The sequence below is a fragment of the Glossina fuscipes genome, unplaced genomic scaffold, assembly GCF_014805625.2.
Source record: "Glossina fuscipes isolate IAEA_lab_2018 unplaced genomic scaffold, Yale_Gfus_2 257, whole genome shotgun sequence".
Classification (NCBI taxonomy): domain Eukaryota; kingdom Metazoa; phylum Arthropoda; class Insecta; order Diptera; family Glossinidae; genus Glossina; species Glossina fuscipes.
The window spans coordinates 643527-666336 of NW_023998600.1; the positions used below are offsets into that span (position 1 = coordinate 643527).

Sequence of the window (22810 nt, forward strand, 5' to 3'; positions counted from 1 at the left end):
GTTTTAGTTTATGTTCTATTGTCTTTCTGAGCAACGCTGACAATGAAGAAAATTGATGCTTTCGTTGACAACTCCAAAGGGGTTCGGTTGACCTTCCAACGCGGAATTAATATTTCCTGGAAGAGATGGTACATGTAGCGGCTAGCAATGGTCAACACTTTCAATGCACTATTGATTGAATATTCCGTTAACTCTCAAATGCATATTGTAGCCAATTATTCACATTCCAATTGAACGCAATTTTAAAATTTAAGAACAATTGGCAACAATATGCATTAAAGGGCTAAAAGAGATGCTTTTCCATTTGTAATTTACTACTGCCACAGCGAGCATACTTTGAAATCTGATTAAACAACAGGCAAATTAAGTATACTTGCCAATGCCTGACAAACTATCCTGGCAAACAAACGCCAGTCAATATGCTTTTGAAGGCGTTAAGGGTTCACAGCTTTGTACTGTTGAAGAGCATAGTTTATCGTCAATAATTAAAAGCAGCATTCGTTTGTTTTTTGTAGCATTGTTATCGCCTTTCGCTGGCCTATGAACACGACATGTTCACGGCTAATGAACTTGAATCTTATGATGCTTTCCTTTGCATCATTACCTTGTGCATCTAGCGCATAAAACTTTTATTTTTTTTCCTTTTAAATAAAACTTTTTTGATGACTTAATTTATTTTTCTTTGAACTTTATTTTCATTACAGAAATAATCCAAAGCTTCCTTAAGTGCAGACTAGTCCAGCTGTCTACCTTTCCTTAACTAATCTCTGGCCAACGTTGTGAAACATATACATCTTAAATATCTCTATATATATATATATATGTATATATATATATATATTTATATATAAGTACATATATATCAAACTAAAAAAAAAAAAAAAATATTTTTACAAATTTGTTCTTCTAACTTACAATGAAAAACGACGTTGCAGGATGGTGGTGGTCATCCAAAGGACATGATACCTCGAAACATTTAAAGCCAATTTTCGCCGAACACTCCAATAGTAACATTTGCCCAACCAAAGAATATGCGGCAAAGCAACATGTTGCCAAATTATCATCAACAACATCATTGCTATCACACTCCACTTTATTATGCCAACAGCAACAAGAACAGCAACAACAAAAGCGAACTTTAGCAACAAGTAGTAATAATTATAGTAATATAACTAAAACAATAACAAATGAAAAAAGTTTTCAATGTGATATTAGCAGCAGCAAACACTACAACAACAACAACAACAACAACAACAACAACATTAATTATAATGATTTATACACCGTAGAAACTGTAGCTAATCTTAGAAGAAAAACAATAAAAAGTGCTCACTGTCGACCACATTATCATCACCAACATCACCACCTCTACCACCACCATCACCGTCAACAACGCCATCATCAGCACAAACACGTATATCAACGACGAGGAGGCGGACAAGGATTTGCAGCACGTTCGCTATGTCTGCAAAGTTTATCGGTGCGATTATGTAGCGGCGATCGTAAGGCATACTTAATGTTATTATTACAATTTACTGTTGTAGTGTTAATATGTTCGTTAAATATCGGTTTCGTGACGTGTGCTAATGTTGTTAAAAATCAACGACAGTCAACGTTGTCATTATACACCGATAATGATAATCTACTGGATGTATTAGATTACGATGATAGTGGGAATAGTATAGGTGGTGACGAAAGCGATGCAATCGGTCATTATACACATACCTGGGCTGTGCATATACCTGACGGTGATAAAGAGGACAAAGTCAACGCAGTAGCACGTGATCATGGCTTTGTGAATTTGGGGAAGGTAAGTAACGGAAAATCTTTTCAAACCATGGCGTAGATGTCCACTTATACGTATAAATACGTAAACACACAGCCACACGCATACACAAATAAAGATATACACCTACGCCAGCTACTCTTGTCGTTTTTTAATGTTTCGCACATTTTCTTCTATAGAGTTATTTGCTTCGTCCTATGAACACACTTCCACATATAATTCCGTTTTTCCTTTTTTTTTTATCAAAATTTCCTAAGCATTCTTTAACAGGTGAACTGACAAAAGTGAAACAAGAAAAAAAAAAAAGAAAAGCAATAACAACATAGCAGCAACAACAAAAACTAAAAAACTTTTGTAAATTCTTTACAAAACTTTCTTCATTGCCTGTGATATGCGTCCCTAAGCATATTGTTTGCTGTTATTGTTGCTTTTGTTGTTGTTAACGTTGTAACTTATTTTCATCTATTGAGCCACTTTCTACGGGCTTTTGCCTGCTGTCTTACTTCTTTACTTTCCCGGGGCTCGCTTAACTGCTTGCTACATATTCGTAAACAAGATTAACTTGTTTGAGAACTAAAAGTATCACCAGAAAATCAAATGACATACACACAAAGTAGATAAGAACAGAAGTTTACAGTCTCTTACAGATCCAGCCATGTACGCAAGAGTGCGCGTGAATACAATGCCTTACCGTAGAGCAATAAACGTCTCTTTTTTTTTTTTTTTTTCTTTTTCTTCTCTTTTAATATTTTAGCAAATTTTCGATTTGCCTTTAGGACAGTAAGTGAAATATGGCCAGAAAAGGTAAAGCCTTAGTTATATGTTAAGAACTTTCTATATCTTTTAGTTAAAAAGTTTTCCTGCAGAATTTTTCTTATTTTAAAAGTCAAGAAATTTTTAATGGTACAAAAATAAAATATGTAGCAAATGTATGTGTTCGATGTCAATCGTTTGCTATTGCATGGAATTTACACGATAAAGTCCAATAGAGTGACGCTTATTATACAAAATAACTGCAATAGCTTCTGCAAGAAAAACTTCTTCTTTTCTTAGACTTTTCAGTTGAACTGTATTTCATTACTTATTCCACTAGCCATTAATAGGCATGGTATTTCTACAAGAGTCATCGCAGGATGACCCAGAAAGAATCCTTTAAAGACACCATCGAATGTATGTGAGTGTACATTTAGAGATGCTGCGATCGGTTCAACCTATATATACAAACTATATATACTAATTATACCTATATATATATATATCATGATCGTATACACAAATATATATATATATCCTCCTCTTTTCTTATACAGTGATGCGTTTCTGAGAAATAAATACATATGTATAAATATACACCCAGGCCTTTTTTACACGGTGTATGTATTCTTTAGAAATCCTTGCAAAAAAATCATGTAAAAAAATACATGTGACATTTAGTAGACTAAGGGATACGTTCCACAATTTTAAAAAATTAAAAAGCACTGAATGTTTTCTCAAGAAACCGTGCAAAAGAAGCATTCATGAATTTCATATTACATATATTAGGTTGGGAAAAAGAAATCCATCATTTTTATATGAATTTCAGGACTTTATTTAACATGCTTCGGATTGTCCGATTTGGGTCAAATATGCACCGTTTTGTTGTATGATTTGTTGCCATTTTAAAGGTAACTTCAAAATGCCTCTCTTATAGAAGTCCTGGTCTCTATTTGCAAAAAACTCTAGTAGTCGATTTTCCCAATCCTACCTAGATTCCAATTTTTTATCATTAAAGAAATTTTGCAATGCAAAAAAAGATGATAATCGCTTGGTGCCAAGTCCGGATTGTATGGCGGATGCATTAAAACTTCCCAACCAAGCTCCCGAAGTTTCTGGCGAGTCACTGTAGATGTGTGTGGCCTAGCGTTGTCCTGGTGGAACACGACACCTCTCCTGTTGGCCAATTCTGGCCGTTTCTGGTCAATCGCTATCTTCAAACGGTCCAGTTGTTGACAGTAGAGATCAGAATTTAGCGTTTAGCCATATGGAAGCAACTCATAATAAATAATCCCCTTCCAGTCCCACCAAATGCAGGGCAAAACCTTCCTGGCCGTTAGTCCTGGTTTGACCACCATTTAAGGTGCTTCTCCGCTCTTTGACCACGATCGTTTTCGCACAGGGTTATCGTATGTGATCCATTTCTCATCTCCAGTCACCATCCGTTTGGAAATGGGTCTATCTCATTCCGTTTGGCCAAGGCTTCACAGATGGAAATTCGATCCATCATGTTTTTTTCTGTTAATTGGTGTGGCACCCAAACATCGAGCTTCTTTTTGAATCCAGCTTTGTGTAAATGGTTTAAAACTGTTTTATGGTCGATTTTTAGCTCCTGGGCGATGTTACGACTGCTAACATGCCGGTCAACTTCGATCATTTCTCCGATTTTATCGACATTTTCGACGACCGGCCTACCTGTGCGAGGTGCATCTTTAACATCAAAAATTCCTGAACGGAATCTACGAAACCAAAATTGCACATAATTGGCTGCTACAGTATCGGAACCATAAACAGCATTCACAATTTTAGCCGCCTGGCTTGCATTTTCGCCTTTGTCAAAGAAAAACTGTAAAATGTAGCGAACTTTCTCTTTGTTCACTTCCATTTTTAACACGATGTAACTCACAACTGAATGCACCAAACAAAGAACAGCAAAAGAATTTTTTTTACTGCGAAATGTCACCTTTCGAACGAGCATAAATATGAAATTGTTTGATCGATACTTTACGAGAAATCTATCAGTGCAGCCATCTACCGAAAAAATAATGGATTTCTTTTTCCCCAAACTAATATATACAACAAAAACCATTCATTTCTATTACAAAAAACCAATCAAAATTACGTTACAGTAAAAATGCAGCCCATTAAGTACGTACAGCTTAGACAAATTGAAATTAAACTTAGGAATAAAAACCAATTTTGCAAGTATTCACTGCTATTTGATAATAAGCGTGTATGCCCGCGAACTGCATTAAAAGTGCTATATCCATGGATATGTCAAATATGTCTAGCATAACCGTCGGGTTTGATTCAAGTGTTCTTGCAAGAAAGTTTCTATTGAAAATGGGTAAAATTGGTCGTAGGACACGCCTACGGTAATCCTAACATTAATTGAAAACAAAAGAAGTTCGATTGCTTGCTTAGCTCTCATAAAATACACCAGAAGCGGCAGTAAACGTCCTTATGGACGATGCTTGCAGTTCCTTTACAAGTTAAAAAATTGCTATGCCCATTGTAAAGTCTCGAAATACCATGAATTCCTTTCTTACACTAAATGATTCAATTCAGCACAATTTACATAATTATATGCCAGGGTACATTGTAATGAAGCGAAGTTTTAAATTTGTGCAGACAACTTTAAATAGAGAAGAACAACTTTTTTGTTGTTATGCCAATTATATCTGCCCATCTTTCCGTCTATCCTTCCTTTATTTTCGCATAAAACCTATCGATCGTGATTTTCCAAAGGTATGAAATTTGATATACTGTAAAACGATCGAAAGTATTATTGTAGTATATTGTAGTATGTAGTATGAATGCGGGCAACTTGGATGAGGTGAGATAATTTTCTTTCTCCTATGTAAGCGTTTTTTCAAAAAGTAAGCTCATATACAGCTGATTTTTATGCCTTGTGGTTTAAGTTGGTACAGGAAAGTGATTTGATATATAATTATAGGGCGTTAAATATGGACCGCAAAGGATGAAATTTTTTGACCCCTCCAAGCATTACAGAAAATTAATATTACATACATTGCCTCCGTTTTCAGTAGATTACGTGGAAATTAAGCAAAAAAACTTAACTTTTCACTGAATTTGGGACGCATCCCATGCCCGTGTTGGCCGAAAAGCTTTATAGTCTAAATTTCGACTCCACGGGGGTTAGAGGCACGCTCGCCATTTAAAGCTAATCAGAGGAACTGTTTTCGGCGGCATTCTTGTAGTGATAGTGGGTCCCGACTGGTGGGTATGGACCCGAAGGGAGTTTTGTGCTAGTCAACCATTCACTATAACAAGTAATGAGAGGTTTTGATAGGTCTCAACATACCCCAGATTCGACTTATGGGCCACACACTTAAAAACAATCTGGGACTCTAATGGCAGTGGCGTCTGTAGCTTATGGGGTTTGTCTCACAATCCGGTAGGGTCCGGGTGTCGCTAAAACAGACCGTGCGTCCGCGGACATCGCGCGGTCAAGCTTCCATGCAAGTACTCAAGTTAAATCATTAGGGACATCTGTCCGAGTTGGGTTCTCTATAATATGAAATAAGAAATGCTCCCTCTCTCTATTCTATTTTCGGTAGCTTATGGGAAAACGAAGTAAAGAATACTAACTTTTTACTAAATTTAGGCGATATCTCATGCCCGTATTGGGCCCTCTACAATAGAAGAGTGCCCTGAAACTATAACTTTTGCTTTATGGTAACAAATATAATTTCAGGAATTTTACGGCAAAAATAGTCGAAGAATGGTATCATATTTTCATTATCGCTCTTTCCCGACTAAAATGTTGCAGCTTGGTTTCTTATATAAATTCCGAGATACGTTTATTTTCTTATTGTGAACAAGACAAGAATTTTTTGTTTGAAAAGTATAGATGCTGTGATTTAAACAACTGGCAACACGGCTATGGCTTCTAATGAAGTTGCTAATGGTAGCTAGCTCATCAAAGATCAAGCCCTACACTTCTTTACACTCTTTATATAAAAAAATTTTTTTATTAACTTTGCACTTTAACGTACATAGGGTGTTCGTATCACCTCTTCAAGTTGTGGCCGTCTCAATAGACTTTAAAAAATTTGCTCAGCTGTTATGGGTGTGTTGACCCAGAGCTGAAATGTGATCAAAATCAATATTTTTAACAAAAATCAAACAGAAGGACTAAGTGGCCTGTCTGCCTACCTATAGATGTTTTACTGCTTATTTCTGTCTGTTACCAAGCGAAATGACAAATTAAACATACCAACCGCTGAGATGGGAACTAATCAAGCAGGAAGAAAAGGCATAATTGTAAACCGCTAGCAATATCAATAACAATTTTTAAAGTCTTGTCTTGAAAAAAAAAAAATAATAATAAAAATAACCTCAATATGAAATTGCTATCATAAGTATTTTGCGGTGCATATATATCCAATCAAAACGAGAAAAAGAACTTAATAATAAACTTGTTTTTTTTTTATTTTAAGTTTTCCTCTTTAGCGTACGTTACGCTTTTTTGTACGTCATTCGTTTGATAATTACATTAATTACATGCACCAGTGATAGTAAAAATGCAGTCGAGGCAAAGGTATTTTTATACGCTTTGCCGTCTTTTTTTTTTTTTCTTTTACTGCTTCATCATTGTTATTATGCAAGCGAGGTCAAAGGATGTTAAGCATAATACAATAAATTGAAAGTTTTTCTCTCATCACAGAAAAAATATAAAATAAAATCCCAATTAAAAGATTGACTTCCGCTGATACTAATTGTATTTGGTTCATATCGTTTCGTAACCATATACTATAAATACGTATAGAGTTCAGTCTATAGGGATTGCTGTTATGAGACAGAAAAAGAAAAAGTGAAAAGTTACAATGGGGTTAGGAAAGAGGTAGAGAAACTACCTCTTTCTCTCTCTGTAGTGAAACTCAAACTCTATTAATTTAAGAACGAATTAGTTTTCAAACAAAATGTTGAGAGTTCTTGTTTTCGTATTTCACTGCGTTATCGTGAATGCATAGATGTGTGTCCATGTCTCGTGTAAAAAAGGAAAGGCTTAATATATCTCTTTGTGTACAAACATATATATATACATACATTCATCCATACATACACACATACATGCATTCATATAACTATAGCACATAAATATATATATATATATATACACATTTTTTCAATTGCAGAGAACAAAAGATAGAATAAAACTTTCTGTAAAGCTCGAATAAACTTTTTACTAATAATATTAACCTTTTCGTGCTTTGTTAGCTGCGTCGCCTTTTTAATTAATTAGAAAGAGGTTTTAAAAGACAATCAAATACAAAGTTTGACCCAATCTATTATAAAATACTGTTTGCTCGCATTGACTATTAGCTTCTTCTTCTTATTGATTTAAAAGTCTAAAAGTTAATTTGAACGTAAATTTACTTCCTTTTCACCTTTAACTTTTCATATGATTCGGATAGAAATTTTGCTGCCATAACAAATCATAACATTGTTAACGAACTTAACGGCGTAGTTGAAAGTTTTTAATGAGATTTTTAGTTTCTTTTTCTTATTCTTCTTCTTTGTCTTTCATTTATTTCTATGAATAAACTTTAATATCTGTAAAATGATTGAAATTTATTGAATTACATGACTTGGAACAAAGAAATTGAACGATTGATAATATGAAAAATAATGGCATAAGGTAGTGATAGTAACTTGAAAGAATTGTAAAAGAAAAAAAAAGATATTTCAATAAAATAATCATTTTATTGAAACCTTCAAGCATACAAATAAAAAAGCAATATTTAAACAATGTAAAGTTATCGACCTGGTGGTTCCGCAACTAAGGTCATACAAAACATACTTCACATTGAGATTTTAATCAAACTTATTTTTTCAATATTCCCTTTGATCTTTGACATTATTTGGTGGAATTCATACGTCTTCCAGGTGACATCTTACAGGACAGAAATTCACAACTAGTAATGAAATTCTTTTAGAAGCCTATAGATCTTTGGGTTTAGATGCTTTAACCAATTCCTAAAGAAGGCTGCATAAATTTTGCCTTAATGACTTGGATTATTGTTTAGAACTGTGCTACGGAAATATATTTGCGAATCGCCACATTTGAGCTTATGGAAGAATAACTCACCGTGAAGACATATATTGATACCCATCGTCTAGAGACCAAGATATCAAGGGTTCTTTCTACCATTTTTATAATCTAACAGTGCTCACGACCTAAGTCGTAGGTAGCGTTCATAGTCCCTGTATCTGACTCTAGCCAATTTTTGGTAGGATCACAATTATACATGCAGTCTAAGTTTAAAAATAGTTTTAATTCGTTCGCAGTCAGACCCGCGACTGGCAGAAAAATGTAAGTTTAAGTCTGCAGCAGATGCTCTTATGGAAACACACCTGGGCGCTCAACAACTTAAGTCCGAAAATAAACATGGTCATCCCGTACGTAGCTCCGTCTTGTTAATCCAAAACTAAATTTTTTCTTAATAATTGATATATTGCGCAGAGTAATAAAGAAGATAAAAAGTGAACGTAATTACTTCCTATACACAATGTGACAATACTTACTGGGCTGTGTAAACAAAAATTCACTTTTATTTCACTATTATTCTTATGTAAATAGAGAGAGTTTTCTAAATTCCAGACAGAAAAGAGTTAAACCAAATTCAAACTTCTAGATCGAAATCGAGAAAAACGAATTTTTTCTTTTAGGTACGTGTGCGTGTGTGTTTGCGTAAAATTTAAAATCATTAAATGATTTGACAAATTCACAAAGTTTCAATTTGAATTGATCCCTATTTTCGTGCTTGAAAGCAATATATCTTTGGGATTTTCATCTTTACGGCTCGTTTCAAATTCTTTGGAATTTTTACTCCAGAAAATTTTATGATCACCTTTATTTTCTATTTATTTTCATTTATTTTTACTTATTTATATAGCATGAAACTTTAGGTTGTCACGCAGCCAATCCAAAAATATAAATATATAACAATATATGAATGCACTAAATTCTAGCAAATCTAATAAGGATGTGAAATACCTAATATGAGAATACTTTGAACATTATATTCAATGTATGTGAATATATATATTTTATTTAAAATAATATTGAGAGCTAAGTACAGCGTTGTGTGAAAAGTAATTGGCAGCCAAACCAAACTCGTATTAACATTAAACCACAGTACTTTATGCAGTGAAACTTAAACTTAAGAGGTTTTTAACGGCCCGCCATCAAGAGGGCCAACTAAGATTCCAATGAGAAGTAAGTAGAACGCATGAAGTATCGATAGGCGTACAAAATATTAGCAATATGTTGGTAGTTTAAATACAACACTTGAAATTATAAGTGTCAACTTTCGACCTAAGACGTCTTGAATAGCTGTCTAAATGTGTACGTAACGTAGCAACAGTTTGATATAATCGCTTGAATCCTCACTAATTAATCTAATTAAAGACAACCGAAGAAAGGAAGAGACTTCCTTGAAATTCTTGATCATTGAAGGAAGATTGAAATCTAGTCCACTGAGCAACAACTGTAATGAAATATCGCCTTCAATAAGTTTTATTAAAAAGTCTATTTCAGGGATCATTCTTCTTTGCTCGAGACTAAGTAAATTGATTAGAAGTAAATAATGTTCTTACGGAGGAGGAGAAGCATTCCATCCCAATCCACACAAGGCAAATAGGAGAAAATCTTTTTAAATTGCCGCAAACATGTCAACGTAATAATTGCAATTGAGGAGGCGAACTGACAAATGCCCATTCAACTAAGCGTCTCACCAACGATACATGGAGTCCTTTCGTTACCTAAGGTACGTCAAAGTCTTTTGACCACCGTTTTATAAAATTTAGCACAACGTTGCCTTGCACACAACTGGTTTGATATGATTTAATAATGGTACACCAAGCTCATTGAACAACAGGACCGATCCCAAAAGCTCCTCATATAAACTATAAATAAAAGTAATGGGGAGCACTCCCCTGAAAGACATGGCTTTACATTTTTTCTATTTAACTTCATTTAATATAAATTTACTACATGCCTGTTATATAATGTATGTATATAAATAGAAGAGGGAGAAGAAAAAAGCAGAGAAGCGATATTTAGAAAACGATGTCTGCTAGATACAGAAAATTTCCCATAAACGTAGAAGTATTACTCTTCATCTCAGCGGTCGCCGGAAATGATAGACAGATACATATAACATACATTTCATAAAAAAAGAAAACCACTTCAAAGCAAAACGAGTGGAGTGTATTTGCACTTGACTTTACTTAATTTGACTTTACTTGATTTGAAGTAAAGTCAAGTACGTTATAGAGCGAACTAACCTATAATCAATTTATCTCTACATAATAATATTAAAGCATATGTAGGTAAATGCAGTGTTAGGTATCGAGAAGGAGAATGAATTATAAAATATGTTTAGCGCTCTTTATAATCTTTACTCAGCAATATTTAACATCGAATTAACTGAGCAAGTAAAGCAAGCATTCTGTCAAAAGCCTGAAGTAGATAATTTTCCAATATTTTGTTTTTTCTTTTTTTTTTCTTTGACGCCATAAAACTTTGCATTTTGGCTTCTTTATAGCATAACACCAACACCTGAATACGACACCTATCCTTATAGCCAAACAAGCACTCATATACGATAAACACACACAAACTAGAACATGAATAAAACTTTGAAAAACTCTTTATACTAAGTCATAATTGTGAATAATCAGCGATAGAAAGAGAAATTCGGGAAAAGTGGTATGGGGTATAGAGTGAAAGAAGTAAGGTATTAAGAAAAAAACCGAAAAGAAGAAAGGTAGAGCGAGGAAACTGCAAAAAGAATAGAAGGCAAGACTACATTTTTACCTTCGTTTCCGTAGTAGATTTTTTTAGCAAACGAAAATGAAAAACTTGTTTTCATGCGTGAGAGACTGTCAGTGCTGATGCCGCTGCTGCTGCTACTAGTGCTGGGGTTGTTGCCTGGTTTGCGGTTAGAATATATAAGTAGAATAATTAATTAAAAACTACGCGTACGGTTAAAGATGTGTCGTCGCATAAAGAGAATCGCAACTGAACTCTGATAATATATTAACATACAGTAAAGCGTAGCATATTCAAGTACAGATAACTTAGTTAAAAGTCATCATCAACAAGCGCGCCCAAAGATACTTAACTGAATTTAATGCAAGAAAAAACAATTAAGCAAAATATCTGCATGACTAAGAATCTTCAATATTCATCTTTTAACTACGACACTATGACAAAAGCATTCATATCTTTTTTTTTTTTTTTGGTTTGCTGGAATATATACTTTGTGGATTTTTATTTCTATACTTTAAAGCTCTATTAGTTAATAACTTCAAAATTACTATAACAAATTTTTATTTCTTAATTTTTTATTTTCTCATTATGATATAAACGTGCGCTATAAATGGAAATAACTAAATTCAAAAATAAATCTCAAGAAGATTGTACAATACATAGAGGGGAGTACAAGTTCTTAGTTTGGGTTTCTATTAGAAATTTTTACCTTTCTATAAATTCAATCTCTAGAAATTCTTAATTTTTTTCGCAAAATTATTTCAAATTGTAGTAGAGATTAGACCTTCACATGTTTAGTACATTTATACTTTGCTTTAATTGATTGTAAACAAACAATATCTTAACGAAGGCTGGACTCATGGTTAGACGAATAGATTTAAAATTCTAGCTAAACTTTATACTCACAAGTCTGTATAGACGGGTGTTGTACGTTCCCCTGATTTGAGAGATATGTTGCAAGTAGAATGACAAACTTAGCATACCTTTAGCTTTCGATATTGAACATAAAAGTGCAGACACAAAGATGTATCATTAAATAATTTCAAGTACAATGTGAATTTCCCAATACCTATTAATTCGTGTGTACACATGTACATGCCTATATAATTTCATATACTTTGTCGACAATTTATGGGTGTATGTTTGCATAAAAATATAACTTTTAAAAAAAACATGAAGAAAATTATATACGATCGTGACCGAATCGTTTAAACCCATTGCCGCGATCCAAAAACATGCAAAAGAACTAAATTTTCATTCTTTATCATATTGGAGGGGCACGGTTAATACTTCGATTTTCAAAATAAAAGTGGAAATTTACATACTCAATGGTCGTGAAATCGAATCTCAAGTAAGGTAAATTTTTCAATAAAGCCTCAGATGCTATTGCTTTAAGTTTTTAACCTTAGATTCTATTTCTCGGGCTATATTACAAATAATAATAATAATAACAACAGTAATATGTGCCGTATGTGTTGTACTTTGTAAGTAATAAGCAAAAAACACGGAAAGTAACGGTTTTCACAGGTTTTTTTTTGTTATATAGTTGTTGACGTGTTCCTTGAAAAGTTTCGATTATTTTCAAATTCTTTTGCAAGTTTATAGGCGATGTCTTGGTTTTTGCGAACGAGACAATGTTTATCGCAGATACTACAGCTCAAACGGACAGATGAACAGGCGGGCATATTTCGGCCCACTCCAAATTTTGCAACTGCCCAAGAATTTATACACTTTGTCGGGTTTTTGGGGCCTGCTTCTGCGCGTTATAACAGTATTGAAAAAAAATTTACCTTCAATCCACTATAATTTTGGGTAGGCGTGATCGCTTTTTGTACAGCCTCTAGAATACACGTTCAAATTTTTGTACATTTATCTATCTATCTGTTGTTTATGAGTAACGAGCAAAAAATCAATTTTTTATTCCTTTCGAAAAATAGATATGTTCTCAGTTTAGATGGCGAGCGTGCCCTCCGACCGATTTGGATCGCTTTCAATACCACCTTTGTGCAAGAACTTTTAATGTTTCTGCCAAATTTGAAGTCGATAGCCTCACCTTTGCGGTCAGGAGAATGTTTACAACAAACATTATACATTTGGACGGACAAGCTTAAGTCAATTCAGAATTTAATGCTGATCAAGAATAGATATACTTTGCAGGGCTTCTGAAGTTTCCTTCGACACGTTACAAACGGTTTGACAAAACTAATATGTCATCATCCTCATACTTCGATGATAGGTATAAAAATACATTTTTTTGCCAAAGAAAAATTTAGTGGAGATACTTACTAAAGGATTAACTCTAACCCTAACGGCATATTAACCTATTTGCGATAAAATGTTGTGGATAGTGTTTCCGCTTTTCGAAAACCCAAATTAATACTCCGCGGACAGGTGTCTTTGGTTGTTTAACATGTATACATATCTGGTCAGTTTAACCCCCACGGTGCCCGATGACACACGGGTTACTTTAGCGTAACCGACTCCCCACTAAAGAATCCAGATCTGCTTATAGTGTATGGCTTAAAAAACCCACTCTGGTCAATGTTGAGGCCTATCATTACTTCTAATCATTTGCTTTTGGAATGTTAGAGGCCACCACGATACCTCCGAAGGGCTGCGCCCAGCAATCAGGACTCAAACATTGGTTAACTGCTGCGCTGAAGCTCGGGACTGAACATAGAAGCGAACAGTGACTTGTTTAGTTAATGTGGCTAAGAAAATCTCAAAAATTTCTAAAGCACAAAATGATCCCAACAAAAACTCAATCAAGTACAGCTTGAAAATGTTCATAAAACTTTCAAAAAGAAGAAGAAGAAAATTTTTGGAAAAAGACTTGTTCACTTTTGCAAACTCCTAATACTTTTTCATAGAAGATGTGCGCGCTCTTCAAATATGCAAATATTTTAGTTATGTGAGCTGTCGCGTTTTACCCATGACGTATACACCAAATTAATTTCGAACACCAATACGCTGCGCAAATGTTTTAATTGAGTTTCATTATAAAAACCGCTTCATACGATTTTCCTTCTTTTTGGTTTTCTTAGCTTTTATTTATTTATACTTTTTTTTTTTTTTTTTTATGACGTTGTCAAGAAATTGAACGCTGATATGAAAAGATGGCAATTTTAGGTACGAAGTGAATGAATGTAAGGTAAGGTTTTGCGGGTGGAAAAGAGAAAACCTCGCAAAATTGGTTGAAGGGAAAAGTTTTATAGTTTAAATTTCGGTTTTGGTTTGAAAAGTTTTGAAAACTAGTAAATTTTGTTACACGCATACATGCAATGTATCCTTCTTCTTCCATGCACTTCGTGTAAAGCATAAATCGTAAATTTCGTTAGTTTCTCATCAATGAGGGGGAAAATAACCCGTATAATCATTCAATATTTAAAAAGGAAATAAGAAAAGACAAGCAAAAGAAGTTTTTCCTTTGCCCTAGAACGAGTTTTGAGCGTGTATATGAGTACTGTACGCAGTATCAAAAACAAAAAAGGTTCAGAGAATCAAATTTTATATGTTCAGCGAATCAATTTAGTTCATTATGTTTTGTATTGACAAAGAGATTTGAATGGCGATTTTGTGCGCTCAGACTCATATTAATATATAATAATTGCCGGATCGATCACGTCTATGTTAGCTATCTTTATATATTACATTTCCGGTCAATTAGGCAATTTCCCATAAAAAAATACCTTGAAGATCCGTTTATTGTTGGTTTGGACTTTTTCGACATTGTGAGCGGTGTGAATGGGCGTACCACTTTCCCGCTTTCATGTTCAAATTAAATGAAGAATGCATGTTTTTCATGACCCAATTCTTTATAAAAATGTTTCAGGACTTTTACAAAGAATAGTGAAACGAAGGACGGATGGACGGAAGGACGGCCACAGCGGCTTGTAATGTAGACGTAATGGCAAAATTAACAAACTCCGACGAATGATGAGTATTAGAATGCACAGAATGAAGGGGAAATATTAGTTAAGTGTAGGGACGAGGGGAAAATCTATGTAACATATACTCGCACACATTTAATCAACATTAAGATTGCATTACTTAGTAGTAGTGGCGGTAATAAAACTTGTAAATGTTTTTCATGCTTTTTCAGATTAAAAATTTAACAAATAACTTTAGACTGGCGGTAGTGCTATGCACGATAAATTGAACATTTTCTTCCACTTGTACGTTTCATTCCCTTTACGTTTTCTTTTTACCTCTTGCACGTCTTCTTGCAGATCTTCAAGTACAATTCAAATAAAGTAAAGAGAGTTAGTTCACTCACTATAAAACTTGTTTACTTTCATTTTTTGACATCTTTTCTTTTTCTTTCGTAGTGACGATTTTTAGAGCCACACGTATCCTACTATCTATCTCTTCCTATGAGAAGTGCATACGTACAGAAATGCAAAAAGTTTATAAGCAACTGCACGGAGTAAATGCTTTGCTTGTATTTAGTAAATCTTTTAGAGCTATTATTTTATTTGTTAGTGTTGTTGTTGCTGTTCTTGTAGCAAGCATTCTTTGTTACATCACACGTTGTGTGAAAATGGAAAATCTTTTCTATTTACTTTTCCACAACATTAATGTATTCATCGCACAAAAAAAAAAAAAAGCAAAAAAAAATTGCAAAAAGACAAGTGTTTTACAAATGTATGTACGTATGCATAGTACATATGTATGTATAGTAGTATATACTAGTATGTCTAGTAGTATAAGCTTAAGTTTTTCGTTTACATTCTTTTTCATACTCGCTCGCATAGTAGAAGGTATATTAATTTTCTCACTCCGTGTAGCATAAAGTATATTGGGTTTATCCATCTTAAAAAAATTACGTGCCGGAAATTGCCACAAAAAAAAGAACATTTTTGATTTTATTCACTCTTTAAGGGTTACATAGCTACGCAAAGTAGAAAATCTTCCCGAGTAACAATCGCTATATTCTTGATCAACAAAAGATTGGGCATTCAAGATCTGAGAGTCCCTCCTTCTGTACTTTCTAATTAAAACGAAGCCGTATACGTCTTCGCCTTTGAAATTTTCAGATTGAAGCCTATTTATTCTTGTTCCTGCGCCGTCTGCGCCTTTGTTGATGAAAAATCTTAAAAGCCGCTGTAGAAACTTTAGTATTTTTTCTACTTGAAGTTCATAAATTAATTGTAAAGATATAAAAAATAGTAAAATACGTTGTCTTGAAAGTCCTGCATATTCAGGATAAAGATGATATTCAAAGTGAAACTACCTCTGCCCACTCGCCCACTCATTCATTTCTTAAGCCTCTTTCGCAATTTATTAAAAATCGACAATAAAGTCCGCATTCTGCTTTCTGCTCCATTCTGGTCAATAAATCAGTTGTGCAGATTGAAAACCCAACGGTAAACCTGTCAGCCATATTTTCGATCAACGCGAAATTCGCGAATATACTTCCTTTTATGGTTTAATTTCAGATTTTGGAATGAATAAACATCAATCCTTGTCAATAGTATCGCAACGTTAGGCCTATATCTACGTAGAGTTTCTATGTGAAAGTCCAAAGCACAAAATTTACCACGTCCTAAATAGATGTAAGTACATCGTATCTATTGAATTTCCCATTTTTATGGAGCTTAGTGATGTGTAAACGAAAATCTCTGTTCACATTTCCGCCGTTTGATATCCTATATCACAGGATTTATTGCATCACTTATAGTACATAATTTTTGTGTATATAACATCCACAATTATTTTTTGAATCGATTGCAGCTTGTCTGTCTGTCTGTCTGTTCGTTTAATGTCTGCCCATGCATATAAAAATTTTCAGGATATTTTGCCGAAACTTCATGCTCAGACGTGTTTCGACCTAAGAACGAACGCTGTTCGAAATAGATTAGCCTTGTTTTGAAAAAGTCACGTAAGAGTATTTCTGCATACCAAGTTAATGTTAAAAATTTGAATGGGACCTGCTATTTTTTTTAAGCTCTATCCATTACTATCGCATGAGCTTATTGCTAAGAGCCATATAGTTAAGAAGTATTAAGCCGGCATACCTGGATTCAGTCTCCTGTGCGCTACTTAATTTCGATGGATATATGGGCCGCAGCTGTAGGAAGTGGTTGGTTCATAAAGGCATAATACTTACCCATTAGACAAAACCTTCAACGTCTTTGTCTGTCTCTCCCCACTTATTTCTTATCCTTACCGTCTTACATGTGCGGGAAACAGTCTTTAGGTGATTGGACATATTTTGAAATCAGATTCTTCTTTTAAGCTTTTTTATGATAAAAGGATCCGCTTGTCAATATTTTATGATGCAGGTTGGTTCGTAATAGTGCCTTGCCGCTAAAACTAAGTACATCAATTTATCCCTATAAGTTTATTTTTCGCATCCAATGTAATACAAGGATTCTCGTACTAATAAGATGCAATAAAAGAAAAAAATTGCTTAAGGCGAAATATTGAAGGGTACCTAATGCTTCCACCTGTTTACCTATATATTTTTCTTTTGACAATTGCAAGTGACACCCGACACTTGAAATTTATTAAGGAAAATTTTGAGAAACCATTTGAAAAGTTCACAATTTTAAGAGCAAATCTTGGGAAAAAGACGCAAATTTTCAGATTTTGATCGTACCTAAGTCGCCTTGCTAATTTTCGCACCTTATAAAAATCATAAAAGAAATGTTAAAATGTGAGACAATGTCATGTAAAAGCCAAAAAATGGCAGTGTTCTGAGGTCATCAGGTCGAACCGAAAAACATTAAAGATTCAAACAGATTGCTCATAATGAGCAGCGATATGTACTATGCGAGCTTTATAGAGTCCTTAACACATATTTTGAATTGTCAAACCTAGTATACTCTCTACTGTGGATATAAAAAAAATTTGAAAATTGTAAAAAATTAAATCAACACTGGTTACTCCTATAAGAAGTTATATACCCATAGAACCCGATAGCAATTATCAATATAATTATAATTGACTTGAGTTAGGATATACATATATAGTGAATCGAATCCACATCTTGCTGCTGAGCGCCATATATTCTAACCACTAGAGTGTGCGGTACATCATATATACAGGGGGCTCCAAAAACATGTGTACTTTAATACCACATACTTTCCAATTTAAATCTCATGTGTGATATTCATGAGCAGTTTGAGGATAAAAAGAACTATTATTTTCAGCAGAATGGAGCACCTTCCCACTAGCATAGTGAGGTGAGATGTTACCTCAATGAAAATCTGCGGAAAAGATGGACTGGACGAAGAAGCGACATCGAATGGCTCCCGTGCTGAATTTTTCTTTTTGTGAGGAGGCGATAAAGCTGACAACCGGGGATCAGTTGAAAGCGGAAACTGATAAAATTTGAAACAAAATTCGTCAAGTAATGATTCGCTACGTTTGAAATTCCATTGCTTGGCGTTATCAGCAATGTTCGGATCAAAATTGGGATCAATTTCACCATTTATCCTGGCTGAACAATCTCTACATCCGTCTTCTTTAATTTGTACTCTTAATCTGCAATCCATCTAATGCGTAAACATTTTTTTTGGGACATCCTGTATATAGTTATCCAACTTTGCCTTACGCGTTCGAAAACGCAAGTTGTTGCTTGTAGGTAGCTCAATAAGCCTGAGGGGAAAGTGTAATGGCATGTTGTACAGGTAAAATTCCATAGGCCTCTGCTTTCTAGTACTGAAGATTTTGTACAAAGTTTACGAAAAGGTTGTGGTAAAACGATTACGAGCGACCTACAGCCCAGATGCGAATAAGTTTTTTTTTTGGCAAGATGTTGAGAAAAAGACCCAAATTGCGCAGAAAAAATTTCTTATCAGAGAGAGAACCAACTTAATGATCAAAATTTTTCTAATAAAATTTGTAAATGTGTTTCCTCTGTGTGTATATGACAAGAAGGTTTTTTCGCAAGCAACTCGTCTTATAAGAAATATTGTTAATTTTGTCCGCTTTCTTTCTGTTTCGTCTCTTTTAGCCATGATCCACGTTTTCTCAATAGCTTTTTTCATTCCGAAAAGTATTTGTTTTATCTTTCGAATTGGCACCAAACTCGTTTTGAAGTTTAAAGTTCTATATCCACTGATTAGGTCTGTCATGTTTATGAGATATGTATATGAATATCTTAAACAAGACACAAGAAACAGTGTCGAACAGTGCCATCTTCCTTGCCATTCTGCCTAGAAATAAATTCAAAAAGAATCATATTTAAGCTGTAAACAAAGCATTATTCTCTGAAATTATATGGAAAGCGGAAAGCATAGTTGCATTTAGAATTGCAATGAAAATAAAAGAAATGCCATAAATTGTGATAAACATAAAACTGAAACGTACACGAATATTTAATATATAATATACCACAATGGATGTAGGATATAAAAATGCTATCAATTCTGATAGAAATGTCAACAAAAATAAAAAATGCTATGCTGCATATCCTGCTGCATTTTTTATTACATATAAGACGCCTCTTAAGCCATTATAACGATCACAAGTATAGGTTGAATGACAGATACAGTGTGCAACGCCTACAGCGGAAAAAATATGAAGCAAAGAAGAGAACGAGGAAGAGGAAGAGTTTTAAGCCATTTATGCTTTTGCGCAAAGCTTACAAAGGAAGTCCTGTATCAAAAATAACGGAAAGCAGTTTTTGTTTAGCGAGCAAAAGCAGAGAAAACTTGATAATGCTCAACCGATTTTGAAAAACACAACTTTATATACTTTATTATGTATTACCGGCCAACATTGTAACTCCGATACGATTTGGAAATACTATGAACCACGGCAGCGCCGAAATTTTGCTGCCGAATAGTGTCCTTCTATCTCAATCGCCAACGGAACAAAAATGGAATCTTGCATATTGCTCACTGATCAATGCAAAATGATGAAGCCTTTATTAATTTTTGTATCAAAAATATTTGAGAAGATAAAACCGTTTGAGTTCAGCCATTAAGCCTTTACACAATGCCTAGATAATCCCTTCCCTCCTATTGCGCTCCCAACTATTACACTAGATAAGCTAGTCTCTATTTGCCATACCGAAGCGAAAGGTGGCGAGTCCTTACGCAAAAGAAAACCTCTCCTACTATCTACTATCGCTCTTGCAATGTTACGCAACCAACAATTAAGCTTTGACTTATATAAGAAATAAGCTATAATTTCAAAAAAACACTCTATTAACAATTTGCTTTGCAAGTTATTATTAGCTGCATATGTATAGTCTTTCAAAAGTCTTGTTTGTCTCTACATGCACAGTTTTTACTACTCATTCCAGCTCACAGTGATTTAAATTTTTATTTCATTTAATAGTAAAATTGAAGAGAATTAAAATCCAAGTCATCACATTCGTTACCTCTTGCAGTTCGTAAAAACGAGAAAAAGAGAATAAAAAGAACATAAATAAATAAACAAAATATCCCCTAGAAAGCAAAGAATATAAAAGCAAATCAAAAGTCAAAGTTTTTATTATGTTGAGCTGAAACTATGATAAGGATAAGCAAACGGTAGCAACAATGGTAGCACCGCTAGTGTTAATTTGATCATCATTATTATTATAGCTATTATGTTGTACTCTTTTATACTTTTGACAACACTTCATGTTGTAATATAACGCAGCATCCACTACCGAAAAGCTTCAATTAAGTGATCCTTTCGTTCTACCTGTGGCATCTGTAGACGATTAGAAAATTCCAAATCTTCATTAAATCTTCATCCATCCAATATCATAACTTCTTGATTTCCCTTTGGTTTTTTTTTTTTTTCTCTGGAATTGTGTTGTGGGTTAGTTCATGATTTTAACCCAAAGACATCAACGACGAAGTTTTATTACCAAGCAGTATTATCGGATCGAGTTAAATAAGCAAAGTCAAAATCGTCTTGTACTAAATACAATTAGTTTGCAAGAAATTGTTCAGCAGTGTAATTTCTTGTTAAGTAAATAGAGGCAATTTGAAGTCTAGTAATAAAGATCTCCGACATAAGACAGCAATAGGTACACAGTCAGCAAAAGCATCAAATTATCGAAAACAACACTCGTTCGGATTATGCATTTACCATGAATCCCAGCTACCATTATTAATGGCTTTATGGCACGTCGTTCATCGTCCAAAACGTCGTATATACTTGTGTAAAGATTACCTCAATACACTCGCAATTATTTATTTGTCATAAGAGATTGTAAGAACATTAATTTTTTCCCCCCATACTCACCACACCAATTGAAAAATCTTTAGGAGAATTTTCTAACTGGCTATGCTGGTGGTTGCGCCATGTATGTCTATCTGTCTCTCCTCCGCTCATGAAAATGACGACTGCAAACTTAAAATTTTCTTTTTCAGAAAAACAAACGTAATTTAAAACTTTTTCTTAGTATTGTCTGTCGTTCGAACATCAGCTGAGTGCTTTTCCGAATATGTTCATTTAAACTGATAGTTTACTGACAAACAGATTGTTTAACTGACGCTGTTAACTGCAACTTAAACTAATTGCTTTTTAATGGTATATAGTTTACTTAAATTATTGTGATTGATTTCTTATGTATGATGATTGACTTCTTTACCCGCTGTTAAAGGGACATAAAGTTATTTGGGTAAATGTACAAAGTAAAACATAAAATATATTATACGTATGTATAGTACACTAACAGATTCAAAGTCAAATCCTATCTATTTTTACACTAAAAATCTTTTTCACACCAATAAATTGTCAAAATTTTTATTTTATTCGCTTTTTCCAACCGCACAATAGTTTTTATCAACTGTTTTGCCAGTTAACGGGTAACTGAGCGAAATGTTTCAGGAAGTTTTGTAGAGACCAAACACGCACAGAAGATTTGGTTTGCTCTCATATTTAAATATAAGAAAAGTGTTGTATTCTAAGTAGGTATTGAAACGAAATGGGATGAGAACATCATAATCGAAACATGTCCGCTGATCTACTATGCCAGTTGACGTATTTCGAATGTGATGGTGTCATCTGATCTACTTTGAATGTGATCAATTAACTCAATGGAAATGCCAATTCGGCGTTGAACAGAGCTTGAAAGGAGGAAAACGTGAATGAGCATCCTTTCTCTTCCTTTTGGATTGACTCGTCATCTGAACAACGAAACCTAAGAGAATAATCGGTTACCATCCATATTGCAGCTGCATTGAGGAGCCAACTTCGAATTTTGCTGCTTGGAGATCGTCCGATTACACCGACAATGTTGTAGAAAACATAACTAATAGTCTTCTTTTGATCTATGTTGATTGCCAACCATGCAAGCGGTTGAAATAAATATTGTCCGTAGAAGATAAGTTCAAGTTTTTCAATATTATAACGTTTAAGCGGGCAGTAGAATTCTTGAATGCAAAACTCTAAACATCAAAGGTAAGAATGTATGGAACATCACGCTGAAGCGCATACCTTTGGCACATCTGTCTTCGTCCATAGACGAAGACAGACATTTGAGCACCAATTTGATTGGGAGTATAGTGAAATGGATT

The 22810-nt window shown here is 34.1% G+C and overlaps 1 protein-coding gene across 2 annotated transcripts in view; it reads left to right on the forward strand.

Moving 5' to 3' along the window:
• LOC119642809 (furin-like protease 1) overlaps positions 1-22810 on the forward strand; it is a 483953-nt gene that overhangs the window by 294015 nt on the left and 167128 nt on the right. For both annotated transcript variants that reach the window (XM_038042089.1, XM_038042088.1), the window contains one exon: positions 705-1810. In XM_038042089.1, coding sequence (XP_037898017.1) covers positions 917-1810 — 894 coding nt within the window. In that variant the 5' untranslated portion in view covers positions 705-916. The remainder of the gene's footprint in view (positions 1-704; positions 1811-22810) is intronic.